The sequence below is a fragment of the Cryptotermes secundus genome, unplaced genomic scaffold (assembly GCF_002891405.2).
Source record: "Cryptotermes secundus unplaced genomic scaffold, Csec_1.0 scaffold355, whole genome shotgun sequence".
Classification (NCBI taxonomy): domain Eukaryota; kingdom Metazoa; phylum Arthropoda; class Insecta; order Blattodea; family Kalotermitidae; genus Cryptotermes; species Cryptotermes secundus.
Genome location: NW_019737088.1, coordinates 1,838,435 through 1,853,824, shown reverse-complemented (window position 1 = coordinate 1,853,824; position 15,390 = coordinate 1,838,435). Strand labels below are relative to the sequence as shown.

Here is a 15,390-nt window from a genome sequence, read left to right as displayed (position 1 = left end):
AGGCCTCAGGGTGCATGCGCAACATGAGAGTTGTGGATTGTATTGGTGCATTGCTAGGCGACAACTCTGTGAATGCTTAGATTGCGCAACAGGAAGTGCGAGTGACGTCACATACCCCACTCATTCTGTAACTACACAACGCTCAGTAAACACCCCTCCCCACTAGGCTGTGATGTCACGCAACGGGCAAGTCCACGCAACGACTATTGCTAGGCAATCAGTAAACACGACGTTACGCAACAGTGGTAGCTATCATGTAACTTTTCTGTGTTGTCAATGCAGAAGCTACATAACGAGGAGTATTCGTCAGAGAGAGTTACTAGTATTCAGTATGAGTTGAAGTCCAGCAGCTACGAGTTGACTCGTATCGAGTGAATGGAAGTTACTACAGCAGGAGAAGTAATTGGGATACTGCAGATGGCACTATTTGTGAAATTGTGAACTGTGTAAGTCTAAGAACGAGTGTACAATAAATTCGCTACATTCAAGACAGCGTGAAGTTATTTGTCATGTGACAATATATATGTGACTCCTACCATCACAGTATGCCTTTATGTTCTGACCTCAAATGAAATTTTGGCATAATTTCAGAACATTAAATATGAAGCATTTCTTCATGTTTGAAATAAATGCATGTCAAACAAGCTATAAAGCACACATTGATTTTTTCATACACTATTATTTGAGATATATTTAAATAACTTTCTAAGTTACGAGGGGGGACCCAAAAATAACCGGAACCGACCTGTTGCGCGCGCATGCTTTGTAGTTACGAGTTGTGCTGCTAGGTGGTGTTAGCTGGGGGTCTCCCGAGACTGTTAGTGAGCTGGCGTCAGTCTGAGTTAAGTGGTTTGTCTGTGGTGCTCTGTTGTGTGCGTTCCTGTTTCAACCCTTTGGCGATTAGTGAGATGGCCGACCAGAAGGAACAAAGAGTGTGCGTGAAATTTTGCTTTCTGTTAGGGAAAACTGCAGCCGAGACTGTTGGGATGCTTCGGCAAGCCTTTAATGATGATGCTTTGGGGAAATCACAGGTCTACGAGTGGTTTTCCCGTTTCAAATCTGGCAACATGTCAACAGAAGACATGCCACGCCCCGGGCGTCCTTCGACAGGAAGAAATGACGAAAACATTGCCAAAATCAAACGTGCAATTGATGAAGATCGTCGAAAGACCATTGACCAACTTTCTGAGGAAACGAACATCTCATGGAGCACGGTCCAGCGAATTTTAACCGAAGGTTTGCACATGAGACGGGTGTCTGCAAAATTTGTTCCTCGCTTGCTCGGAGATGACCAAAGAGAAAACCGCGTGAATGTTTGCCGCGACTTGAAGAGTGAAGTGCAGAACGATCCAGAATTTCTTAAAAGAATTGTGACTGGCGATGAGTCTTGGTGCTACGGGTACGATCCAGAATCAAAGCAATCATCAAGCCAGTGGAAAACTCCAACTTCACCACGACCGAAGAAAGCGCGTCAAGTGCGATCCAATGTGAAAACAATGTTGATTTGTTTTTTTAATGTGAATGGCATTGTCCACAAAGAGTTCGTTCCGCCAGGACAAACAGTGAACCAACATTTTTACCTGGATGTGTTACGAAGATTACGAGAGAGTGTGCGACGAAAACGGTCCGAAATGTGGAGAAATGGGAACTGGTTGCTTCACCACGACAATGCTCCAGCCCACACAGCTTTGACGGTCCGACAGTTTTTGACAAGCAACAACATGGTGATTGTGCCTCATCCACCTTACTCACCCGACCTGGCTCCGTCGGACTTTTTTTTTTGTTTCCACGGGTGAAGAGAAGTCTGAAAGGAAAGCGATTCCGTGATGTGGATGAAGTCAAAGAAAACACGCTAAAGGCTTTGAACAGTATCCAGCCTCAAGAATTCCAGCACTGTTTTGAGCAGTGGCAAAAGCGTTGGGACAAGTGCATTAATGCACATGGACAATACTTTGAAGGGGACTAATATACAGTTCAATAAAAATGCAAAAATAAAAAAATAACAAATAAATTCCGGTTATTTTTGGGTCCCCCCTCGTATGTATATATGCACCTTCAACTTACATGTTCCAAAAGTTGTCCTGCTGGCACAGAACGAATGAGGATTTGTACAGCAATCTCCACGCAAATAAAACGGTGTATAAAAGTTGTGTTTATAATCAATATACAGTACATGTTTAAAATAAGGTTTTCTATTATATGTTATGCCCTGAACAAAGACATTCATTCATCAGTAATCTGTCAGACGACAGGTCCACAGTCTCTTCCAAAACAGTTCCTCATAATTCTAATTCTAAATAAATCTTTTTGTGTATGTGTTGATAGGTTACAAGAGTGTGTCAGTTGTACAGACAGAATAGCAGCCTAAGACACATGCATAACATAACGTATAAATGAATGTAAGAAGAGGTTCTCACCTAAAATTAACATAGTGAAAGATGAGAATGTGGTCTACTTGTAAATTACCAGAATGTATCAACTAGGTTGAGAAACTGTCAGCTAGTAAATGTGCATGGGATTAATGATTCTAGGGTGATAGAAATACACACAGCTTAGCTGTTAGTATCTGAGCCTAGTTTTGTTGAAGTTGATATTGATATTGTTATTGAAACTTGTAAAGTTACAAGTCTCCAGGTAGTGATAAAATTATGGCAGAACTGACCCAAGCAGGTAGTAGAATGTTGCCTTTTCATATCAAAAAACTTACTCATACTATTGGAATAAGGAAGAAATAGCTCAGTAGTGGAGTGAATCTATTATTTTATTTATAAAAGAGGGTACAAAACTGACTGCAGTAATGGTTGAATATTACTCTTACTGATGTCATACAAGATTGTCAGATATTCTCTCAAGATTGGTTAGTATATAGATGAAAATACAGGCTTCTGACACAGTAGATCAAGCATTGTTCAGATGTTCTTAATTTATCAGATACTTGAAAGGAAGTTGGATTATGTTGGAGAATATATCAGCTATTTATAGGCTTTAAGAGAATATGATTCCGGAGAGAAATACTGCATTATTTTCTCACTGAATTTTTTAAGCTCACTTATATAGGCCAATTAAAGTATTGAAACTTGTTAAATTTTACTGTAGGTAAACATTTGTCTGATGCTTTCCCATTCAGGATTATTTGAAACTTTTCATTAAAATCAGCCATTTGGAAGGTCAGGAAACACAAAAGGGATTGGAATTGAATGGAACACTTCAGCTTTCGGTCTGTGCTGATGATGCAATAAAATTAGGTGATCAGTTGCATCATTTTAATGTAAAACCCCAGAGACTGTCTTAATCAAGCAGAAACTTTTTATTTCTGTCTGCTTCATGCTGATTTCTTGCTTGACTTGCTCATCAAAATGATGTTGGATGGTATGAGTATGACAGTGATGAGAATATTTGGACTTGATCAAGAAGAAATAAGAGGAGGTTGGAGGAAAATGCTTATTGGAGAGCTTCTGATTTGTATTCTTTACCACATAGGGTGATCAACTCAAAGAGAATGAATAAGACATGTGTCATGCTTGAGGGAGATAAGAAATCCAGTCAGAAAATCTGAACTGAGGAAACCAAGCACAGACAAGAGGGTAATATTAAGATGGATCATAAAATATATTGTAATGGTGTGGGTCAGATACTGATGGCAATGGGTAGAATCCTATTGAGAGCTGTTATAAACACAGTAATGAACCTTCAGATTCCATGAGGGTGGGAATTTCTCAACTGTCTTCATACCATGAAGTTGGTTGTACACGTATTGTTAACAATGAACTTCTCTTGGATGTTGCAATGTTATACTTCCTGATTGCTGTTAATATATTGAAAATGAATCTTACTGCCAGTTAATTTAAGGTGTGTTCACTTTTTACTTTAATGTTTGAAGGAAAACTTACTGTTATGTTACATGCACTAGAGATAAGGTATCTGTGGAGCACTGTGAAATGGACCAGATGGGATGTTAGGAACTAGGATATTAGACAAGACTGTAACATAAAAAATGCTACATGGATGTTGGTTCAGATAAACAAATAGTGGTATACACATTACACATGGATAACATTCCATTTAGGATTTCAATAATTATGATGTCAAACAAGTGACAATTGAGGAAACCAAAGACTGGGTGGAGAGACAAAAGGAGGGTCGACATATTAAACAATATAGGGTAGGAATGGAAACAAACACAGAAGACTTCTGATATGAGGATAGAAAATGAAGAAGGCTGTTCTTTAGGATCACCTAATATGACAAATGTCAGTGGGTTATGATTATTTTTGCTTTGAATGTAGTAGCTGTGAGTTCCAGTATATGCTTAATTTATCCTATATTTAATCCATTCATGATACTGCATGTACAGGTCAGTCCTTTAATGAGAATGTGAATGCTTTCTGCCACAAACAACTGACATAACCTACTTATGTTTATCTAAACACTCATACGTCCCCCCTTCAATTAGTGTTTGCAGAGTGCACTCATTTTTCATCATGAAAGGACCTGACTATATTGGGACAGGGTTTCTCTTTTTGTCATAATGTTTATAATGGCATCAAGACAAGGAGCAAGACACTTCTGGCAATGCACAGCAAAACATCTTATTGATGTCTTTTTTTGTAAAAGAAAATAGAAAACTTCCTTATGAAACTTGTCTAGAATTACAGCAATTTTTGCTATACATTTTCCAAGGTTCTCTACTATAGTCCAAAAGAAATGCTGACAAAAAAATAAACAGATTCATAAATTCAGTGTACAGTAATTTAATTTTCAATAATATTACGTTATAATTTCCTTAATTTAACATACAGAAATCCCTCTTTTTTATCTCAGCTATTTGAAGAATGCAATACTGCCACTGCCCTGACCCAAATTTTATCAAGCCTAATAATGCCTAGCCAAACATTTCATTATATAAGAATATGTTTGACTAGACTGTTACAAAAAATAAATCATAAAGGCACTCAAAATTATTGCAGCCTCCATTACAAAAAAAAACACAACTTTTGCGTACGTGTCAGTCTGTTAGGATGTAACAATTTGAATTTGGTTCGTGCTCATTTCAGGTTTTGTAACCTTTTCCAGTAACTGGAATTAGACCTATTACTTTGTAGTAATATAATTCACATATAGACACATAACAAAGTGAAGGGGATTTAATATCTTGCAAAAGTAACTCCGTAAAGCAGATCGAAAGAAAGAAAACTAATTATAAACGTCCTGTGAAAAATTCTCGGGCTTCCTAATGTCAACATTTTAGAATTTATTTTCACGCTCACAATGTGTGGGACCCTACTGCAAAAGAATCATTAAGCCCATGTGGAAGGCTTTATGAAGACTGCGAAACACACGTCTGTAGACTCTTGTTTCATACGAGGAAATCGTGTGAAAATTTTGGCCACTTTTGAAATTGCCTACCTGATGGATTCTGATGGATCGCCATTTACTGTCAATACAACATTTAACGCCATCTGCAGCCATCAGTCGGAACTCGTGCACAAAATAATAACAAAAATGGATTTCTTCCATGTGATGTATGGAGATATAATCCGGAGATATATTTGTGTCTCTTGAATACCTTTAAACGGTTTAAGTGATGTAATATAAGTGTATTTTGTTAGAACGAATAGCTGTTCCGATAAAGCGAAACAATGGAATGAAATGGTTTAGTTTGGCAACCAAGGTCCAGGTGATTGAACTCTTGTAGGCCCAGGTCATTAAACGACCAGGCTTTTACTGAAGTGTCATAATGAGATAAAACTAATGTAACTGGTACTGTTTAGTAAAGCCGTTTTACCCAAGGCACAATTTCTACATAAAATATCCTAAAGACAAAATGCATTGTCCTTCGTTATTTCATTAAGGACGAACATTTCGTGAAGAATCGTGATGTGTATGCTGAAGAACAATTTCGATCATGACGATTTAAAACTGTAATTATTCATATTTCATTGAGAGAAAGTTACAGTATTTGTAGAATAAATTTATAAAAGTTTCCAAAACATAAAATGGCTTAGTCTGGTGCGGCAGTCTGTGTGTAATGGATATACATCGAGCACAATGTGCTGAACAAAGAATGGAAGCACATGAAATGTCTTGAAACACAAAAACGTTACCGCTTTGTCTCTTGATTGTAAACATTATGTGTGTCAGCTTGAGAGATTTCATTTATGAACATATGACGTTCTGCTAAAGGTGAACACTGTAAAACTGCATTTCCAAATGTATTTGTAGTCTAAAATTCTTATGGCTGTTGTTTTGGGCACATGTTTTAATTGTTATGTCAGAGCGTATGAATGGGAATTATTTAAAGATCAGTTATGAATACTGTATCCAGGAAGAATAGATATGGCTGTTTTGAAAGGTTTTATTGATTTATAGGTATATAGCAATAGATAGCACTACGAGATAAGAGTTTGTCTATGTGTGGCTTCTGTTTAGTTATACCTTATTTGGATTTTGAAGTGCATCATAATTTTTACTTTCTTCATGGATAAGGTTTAAGGTAATATTCGTTCATGGGCTATTGAATATCTGTTATATTAGCGAACACTTGGAGATAAGAGTTCTGTCCATATGTTGCTCCTGTTTAGCTGTACCATATTTGAACTTTGAAGTGCATCATAATTTTTACTTACTTCATGGATAAGATTTGAGGTAATATTCATTCATGGGCAATTGAATATTTGTTATATTAGATTCATTGTGGACTTTGGTGAATGTATGCTTCTGCATTTGACTTGAGACCTCTACCTGGAGAGATGGTGGTGAGCCGAAGTGATGTTAAAAGAAGGCGTAAGGAGGGGAATGTCCTGGAGGAATCCATACAAGGAAGCCCTAAGAGGTATAAAATTACAAGTTTATATGACTGTAAACATAATGCATATTAAATAATTTCATCTGCACAGTTTTCTCCAATTTTCTATCCCTAGTCAGGTGAGGCAGCAATAGCAGTCTATGTCTGCCACTGTCTGCATGTGTACTTTATATTGTACAAAGCAATCTGTGTTCACCATTGTTTCATTGTTTGCTAAGCCAGAATAGCCAAGATTTGGAGCATGTACTACCCAAATACAGGTCTAGAGTGTGACTAAAACGGCAGTAAGCATGACATTTTTATTATCATGTTGTTATTAAGAGGTCATATTAGTCATCTTATACATGGTAAAAGGTAAAGCTATCCCTGTAACAGGCTATGGAGTCCCATATGGTTGTGAGACATCAAGGCTCCCATATATTCTAGACAGTTGGCTCACAGATGGCTGAGTTGATCCCAGGGCCATAGTGTGCCTGGAAGGATTAAATCAATTGAAAAATCCAATGACCTCATTGGGAATTGAACCCACAGCCTTCCAGCTTGTAGAATAGTGCATCAACCAACTATGCTACCATCAATCATGTTATATTGCTCAGAAAATAAGTATGCACAGCAGATGCTACACACAAAGCCATAAAAATATTTTAGATAAAGCAGTAATGGTAAAGCTATTCCTGTAACAGGCCATGGAGGCCCATAGGGTTGTAAGACGTTGAGGGTCCCACATTATCTAGACAGTAAGATCACAGATGGCGGTAAGGTTGTCAGCCTTACGCGCCAGCCACCCTTTACCTCCAGGAAGATTCCTGGTACTCATTTCTGTTAGAGGCTGAGTCGACCCCAGGGCCATAGTGTAGCTGGAAGGATTAGGTCAATCGAAAAGAATCCACCTCATCAGGACTCGAACCCGCAACCTTCCGGCTTGTAGCGTAGTGCCTCAACTAACTATGCTATCGCATGACCCAGATGAAACAGTAAAAACTTAAATTTTGTCTTCTGGATTATAACACCATGCAGTCTCGCTTGTGACACCATGTAGTCTTATAAGTGGGTTACCAGCATTTTGAGGAACCTGCTCCCTCTGTCTTCAGAGTATTAGTGACTCCAGCTGAGATGTGGGCAGGTTATAAAGAGAGGACAGAGAAATTGAGTTGCAGAGCGCTGGGTGATTGGTCACTCAGAACCAGGAAATGGGAAAGCTCCCAGCAGGGCCCTCTAGGAATGAAGGCCCATATGGGTACATCTATAAATGTAGGCCCTTACAGGGCCTTCTACAAAGCAAGGCTCTTAAAGAGGCCTGTACAAAGTAAGGTCCTTATAGTAGTTTCTTCAAAGGAAAGCCTGGTCATTTTAAATGCCCACATTAAACAGCAGATCACAATACTAAAGAATTTGGTCTTTAGTGTATAATGCCATGCAGACCATTTTAAAGTCACATGATATTTTAGAGGAACATGGTTGTTCTTGTTACCTTCTTGGCATACTGTTCAACCTTGATGATGGAAGCGATATGTTCCTCCAGAACATTATTTGACTTTTAGAGGACATGGCATTGTATCCCAGAAGATGGAACTCTTCATAACTACTGCTGTGAGAACCTTGAATCCCAAATGGATCACAGTACTGTACTGAGAAATTGTCTTATCCTCTTGTAGGATTTGAGGCTCTAACATGTGACTATGAAGAGTTCTGTCTTTGTATATGACGCCATATAGTCCACTAAAAGTCAACCAACATTTCAGAGGAACATGTTGCCTCTATCTTCAAGGTTGAAGGGTAAGCGAAGCAGGAAATTAGCATGACGCAGGCAGCAAGCAAAGCATATGGCTTGTAAAAAAGTGGGATTCTCTAGAAGCAGTAAGAACATTGAAAACCAATCCAACAGTTCCATTGTCAGTCTGTGTGCTTTCCTTGCTGCCTGCTTCATGCTGGTTTCTTGCTTGGTTTACTCTTCGACCCTGAAGATGGAGACAGCATGTTCCTCTGAAACGTTGGTGGACTTTCATCAGTCTACTCTATGTTATATCCAAGAAAATATAACTCTATCTTATCCCCATGCTTTCTGTTCACATGGTACACTGTGTGACTAGCTCAGTCACTGTTTTGCAATTGTTCTTTACTGGGATGTTGTGAGGAGAGTCACACAGATAGCTTTCTTGAAGTAAAAACATTGACAGTTAAAGGAAGTTGAGCTCAGACAGTCTGCACAAAGCTTCTTTTGACCAGAGGTTGCAGACAGTCATAGAAAGTGTTCCACAGGCAAAAGGATGAAAAACACTGCTGCCTGGTATCAGGTCTTTCTTGGAAGTAGACAGTTGCTCAGCTGTTCGGTAAATTACAGACCCAATCCTGATTGAGTTGAATCCAGTTTCTACCTTAATCCTTCAGTTCCGGGCTCAGTGCACTGCACCCCAGTAGTTTCTGTCACATGCTGCTGGGGTCGGTGCAGGGTACGCATATTGTAGCTCTTAAGTTTCAGCTTGTAATTTGAACCGTTGTTCTTCATGTAAAGTAATTTTTTGGTATGAAATTAAAGAGGAAATTTCAGGCTATCATTTTGTATATTCGTTGTCCCACTTTGAACTTGCTGTGGGAGTTCTAATACATCTGAATTCTTTGAAAAAGTTTTTTATTTCAACACTTGGTGCACTTGTTACCATACAAACCTACCTCTGCCTAGGGGAAATCTTATGAACTAAATATGTTAGATCAATACTGTGTACTCTCCTCTATCATGATCAAATGAAAAGTCGATCCTGTTGAGGCATATTCTCAACTGTGCTGCATCAGCATTGGTATTTGTAACTACAAGAAGACAGGTGGAGAATCTACAACTTTGAGACGTGATGTTGACTCTAAGAAGTGTGTTATGACTGCTACTGTAGCAAATGATAAACAGTTCACTATATGACTGATACCATTGTAATCCCCCTTTGTTCTATAAATACACATCATGCAGTCTGGTTAGTCAAGGCCAGCCGCAAGGAGCAAAGTGGCCAGCTGTGTTGTGTCATGACCAGTGGAGAATATATACAGGGTTATTCAAAAAGAAATAACCGATTTTATTAGCCAATATTATATTAAAGGAAAGTAATACAAAACTCCAGCCAAGTCACAAGTATTCTACTCACAATCAACTTTTATTTCCTGTCTTACAAGTGTTCAATGTGGCCACCACATGCAGCACCGGCAACATCAATGCGATAAGAGAATTCCTCCCAGGCGCGTATCAGCATATCACGATGCACTGAGTTAATCGCTGTTGTTATTCAGTGTTTAAGGTCATCGAGGTTAGTGGGTAGCGGTGGAATATAAACGTGATCTTTTACATATCCCCACAAGAAGAAATCACACAAGGTGAGATCTGGGGTTCTCGCGGGCCAAGCACAAAGAGCAAGGTCTTTGGCTCCCTTCTGACCAATCCATCGCTGGGGCACTTTTTCATTTAAAAAAAGCTCGGACCATCAGGTGCCAATGGGGTGGTGTTCCATCTTGTTGAAAAATGAAGTCATGCGAATCTGCTTGCAGTGAAGTGAAGGGCCAGTTTTGGAGCATATCGAGATAGTTTTGTCCTGTAACGGTGTTTCCTTCAAAGAAAAAGGGACCATAAACCTTGTCCTGAGACACAGCACAAAAGACGTTCACCTTAGGGGAATCTCTTTCGAGCTCAACTGTTTCATGTGGGTACTCTGTTCCCCAAATACGCACATTGTGACGATTGACTGTGCTGCTCAAGTGAAAAGTCGCTTCATCACTAAAAATTAAACGTGAAATGGAGGTTTTGTCTTCCATCATCTCCAGCATCGAATCGCAAAATTCCATCCGTTTCCTTTTGTCGTCATTGGTAAGTGCCTGAATGAGCTTCAGTCTGTATGGTTTCAAATGTAGACGTACTGTTAGCACACGCCAGACAGTGGATTGAGGGATCACAAGCTCACAGCTAGCTCTATTTGTTGACTTCCACGGGCTCCTCTCAAACGCAGCACAGATTCTCACCACTTGTTCCTCTGAGATTTGTGGTCGTCCTGGACTTTTTCCTTTACACAGACACCCACTCTCTTGAAACTGTCGAAACCACCGTCGAATGTTCTTAGGACAGGGCGGATTAATGCCGAATCGCCTTCAAAAAGCACGCTGCACCGTGACAACTGAATTTGTTTTCGCGAACTTGAGAACGCAGAACGCCTTTTGCTGAGGACTCACCATTCTGAGGGTAAACGAACAACTGAACGTTGCCGGAAGAACGACACGACTTCAACGCCCCTGTGGCAGCCATTCACAACTTAGATAACTCCTGTTTCAAGTGGTCACTGACTCATTCCATGATGATGCTTGAGAACTGAAGTGATGCGTCATGAAATCGGTTCATTCTTTTTAATAACCCTGTATACTTCAAACCGAATCAGAACAAAGTTTTATCAGATTCAAAATTAGACAATGAAAATTTATGTTTTTTCTTTTCTTGATTCTGTGGTAAATAACAGAATCGAGAATAGCACAAACATCCATTGGGAGAATATGCAAAACTGTAAGGGACAAAAAGAAAATTTCTGAATGCGATGATAATATGTAGGAATAACACAAGGAAAAGAATAGATCAATTGTCAATCTGAATTCAGTTAATTGAAGGACTCTCTGTGAAATACGGGGGCACACGGTAGTGTAGTGGTTGAGGGGCTATGCTACAAGCCGGAAGGTCACGGGTTCAAGTCCCGATGAGGTCATTGGATTTTTTCCAGTTGATCTAATCCTTCCAGCCACACTAGGCCCTGGGGTTTACTCAGCCTCTAACAGAAATGAGTACCAGGAATTAATTAAATAATTTTCCTGGGGAGTAAAGCGCAGCCGGTGCGTAAGGCTGACAACCTTACTGCCATCTTTGAGCCGATTGTCTAGATAGTGTGGGACCCTCAACGTCTCACAACCCTATGGGCATTCACAGCCTGTTACAGGGATAGCTTTACTTTTTACTTTTACTGTGTGAAATATGATAGTACTGTAGAACACAAAGTGCCAGGTCGATATTCATCAGACAAAACAGTGCCCCATCTAAGAGAAAGAAATTTTATAAGCAAGATTCCACCAACTGCGAAGAAATCAAAACCACAGAAACAGCATGTTGTGTGTCAAAAACTGTGTACTGGTGTGACTCATGTGACATGGGACTCTGTGTGGAATGTTTTCACAACTAACACACCCAGCTGATCTTCTAAGGTAATATGATACTATCATTCATAATTTTTATAGGTTTACTATGCCAAAAAATAATTTTGTGGATCAGTACACCGATTCTATATACATTCCTGAACGTAATGTGAAAATTAGAAAAACAAAACTCCAGTTTTTTCACAAATTTATTACACTTTAAGTGAAATGTTGCACTCTCCAATTTAAATATTTAAATATCCCCCGGCATAGGAGTTGAGTAGGAATTTAAATGCCCGCCAGCATTGAAGTGTTAAAATGTTGATTAGGCAAGCATCCTAATAGCTGTAGTGGTGACAGTTTAAGATGGGGGGAGGGGACAGTATTGAAATATATCTAAGGAGAAGAGGTAGGAACATGAATTGAACTGATTCAGTGTGGGGTCTTGCAGCTAGGTTTTGAGACTGTGGTGATGATGGTTTGAGTTTCATAACAGCAGGAAGTTTCTTGAAAAACAGAGTAAGTATCATTTATTGTTGGAAGACACTAATTTTTATATAAATATTGTGTTTCTGGACATTATCCATTCTGTTTTTATTTAAAACACACAACATTTCAGAGACTGGATTCTGTCTCTGTCTTCTGGTGTAACCTACTCAGTTAGGCCCAATGGATAGAGCTAGTCCCTATCTCTGGACACCAGCACCAAAACAAGATAGGGTATATATGTAGTAAAACAAGTACAGCATAAACCAACTGTGAGATTTGGGACAGACATTAAAAACATCAAAAAACCCCACACTTATGAGGCCTAGCACGGAAGTCACCACTAAAGACATGAATTCTCTGTATGGTACCAACATAAAAACACAATTTTCAAACTTAATGTACACTGGATGGAGTTGTAAAATACTTGTAGTTTATTTCAGTATTATAGCGACACTTGAGTTTCAAAACAAAAATCATGCAAAATAAAGGTATCATGTTTTTTTCTTTCTTTTTCAGAACAAAGGTCCATGCTCAACGGAAGTTTGCACAAGGATCTTCCAACATGAGCAGCCCTGCACTGACTCCGGTTAAAGATAAGGACAAGGTGAAAACCAATGGCATGGTGTTGTCACCAGAACTTATACCTGCTAAGAGGCCGAAGACAGAAGATTTTCTCACATTTCTCTGTTTTCGAGGTAAGCAATAACAATTGCATGTAAAATTTCTATTTTATTATTAATAGTATCTCAGCATTTTTGATCAAGGCTTGTATAATGAGGTGAAAATTAAAAAAAAAAAGAGGCATTTTCAGTTACTTTGAAAAGGGACTTTTTTAAACTGACTTAATTAATAATGGGTATGTAGACCCATTGTAGGCAGCAGCTCTGCAAACCAACACGAACACAACAATTGCACTGCAGCAGATGAACGGTATTTTTTGTGCGGTCCATGCCAAAATGTTATAACCAGGACAGGATAGTGAAGAGTGAATGATGTTGATTGGTGAGTTAGTGAGTCAGGTAACCACTGGGGTTCAGTCATTGTGAGCTGTTGCCATTAGAGGCTGGTAGCTGAGGCAGGAGACCATCCAGAGGACGGAGAACATCTGCCATTGGAAGCTGCTACCAAACAACAACTACTGAAGACTGTAACAGACTGAGAAGACCTAGTGTGTCCTGTAGTGATTTGTGAAGTGTGTAGAACAGTGAAAGCATAATCGTTACTTATAGTTGCAAGTTGCAAAAGTTTACAACTTCTTCATTAAAACCATCACAGCACAACTATATTGAGGTCAGTGCCTAGTTTTGGCTCTGCTACATGTAGCAGAACCAAAACTGACCTCGATATAGTTGTGGTGTGATGGTTTTAATAAAGAAGTTGTATATTATGACACTACAGGATGCATGAAATGAAAATTGCAGAAGTTTAATAAATCCAGTTACTGATCCAAACCCTGTCTATAGTCTCTAAGATCATAACAATATATATAATTTGAAGGGTGGGGGTGATATAAGTACCCCCCAAATGTACAAATCTATAATTTTGTTCATAGTTTCCTATGGTCTTGAAACTTGGTCTCTGGCATTAAGGGAAGAGCCTGGAATAAGGGTATTTCAGAACAGGATGAATATTTGGACAAAAGATGGATGAAATGGTGGAAGGTTGGAGAAAATTGCTTAATGAAGAGATTCATAACGTGTACTCTTTGCCAAATATAATTAGAATATTTAAGTCAAGGAGCATGCGATGGGCAGGACATGTAGCATGCATGGGGGAGAGGAGAAATTCATGCATGGTTTTGTTGCGAAAGCCCGAAGGAACGAGACCTTTAGGAAGACGTAGGCATAGGTGTGAGGATGATGTTGAAATGGATCTTAGAGGAATGGAATGAGATAGCATGGACTGGATTAATCTGGCTTAACACTTTGTGGACCAGTGGCATATTTTTATACCCAGCGCTTTTAAACGTGGCGGGTTGGTGGCATTTTATTATGACTTTAGGACACGTTATGTTGAAACACACTATACCTTGCACTGGCGTGATAGACCTCTTGAATGTTTGCTTTGTAGTCAATAACATGACCCAACTGTTTTCCTTTCTCACTCTAAAAGAAAATGCCTTTGTTCATCTTCCGGCTGCATGCACCAGGCAGGAAGTTACTAGTGCAAAATGGATCAACGTCGATAGAGGTTGAGGTCCAAGCGTTTTCTCGGAGAACAAGAAATATCTGACTTGTTCTCCTATGCGCTATCTGATGTCCCTTGTGAGTCTGCTAGTGATAGCGACTCACAATCTGATAGTGAGTGGCAGGGGCAAACAAAAAATTGTGACCACAGACAGTGAAAGTGAAAGTGAAAGTGACAGTAGCTCTGATGAAAGTGCGGGCAGCAACATTGCGGGGAGAGCCACATGGGGAAAAGTAGACAAAACGCCTGCTTTGGGACAGTTTACTGGAAATCCAGGGGTGAAGCAAATTCCATCGGACCCAACACAAGTGTCTGAAGTAGCGGAACTGTTTTTTGGAGATAGTTTCTTTGACATGCTATGTCAGGAAACTAACAGATACTATCTCCAACACCGTGAACATTATGACAAAAGTTATAAGGCATTGAAGTGGGTGGATGTCACTTCAGCAGAAATGAGAAAATTTTTTGCAGTAATCTTTCTAATGGGCCATACAAGGAGGGATAATCTGAAAGAGTATTGGTCAACAGATCCATTTTTCGAAATTCCAATTTTCGGCAAACTAATGAGCCATAAGAGATTTAAGCAAATTTGGTGGTGTTTGCATTTCAGTGGTAATGAACTGCAACCACAATCAACAAGCAGGCTTTTCAAAATTCAGCCCTTATTGAACTTTTTCGTTCAGAAATTTCAGACAGTTTATAAGCCAAACCAACAACTGTCTTTGGACGAATCTGTGATTCCTTGGAGGGGAAGGCTTCGTATG

At 39.3% G+C, this 15,390-nt stretch overlaps 1 protein-coding gene across 1 annotated transcript in view; it reads left to right on the top strand.

The window, feature by feature from the left end:
* Positions 1-5,480: 5,480 nt before the first annotated feature.
* The window catches only part of LOC117282757, a 61,567-nt gene continuing 51,657 nt past the window's right edge, over positions 5,481-15,390 (top strand). The window contains exons 1-3 of the mRNA XM_033753674.1: positions 5,481-6,183; positions 6,687-6,832; positions 12,956-13,134. Of these exons, the coding sequence (XP_033609565.1) occupies positions 6,708-6,832; positions 12,956-13,134 (304 nt within the window). The 5' untranslated portion in view covers positions 5,481-6,183; positions 6,687-6,707. The remainder of the gene's footprint in view (positions 6,184-6,686; positions 6,833-12,955; positions 13,135-15,390) is intronic.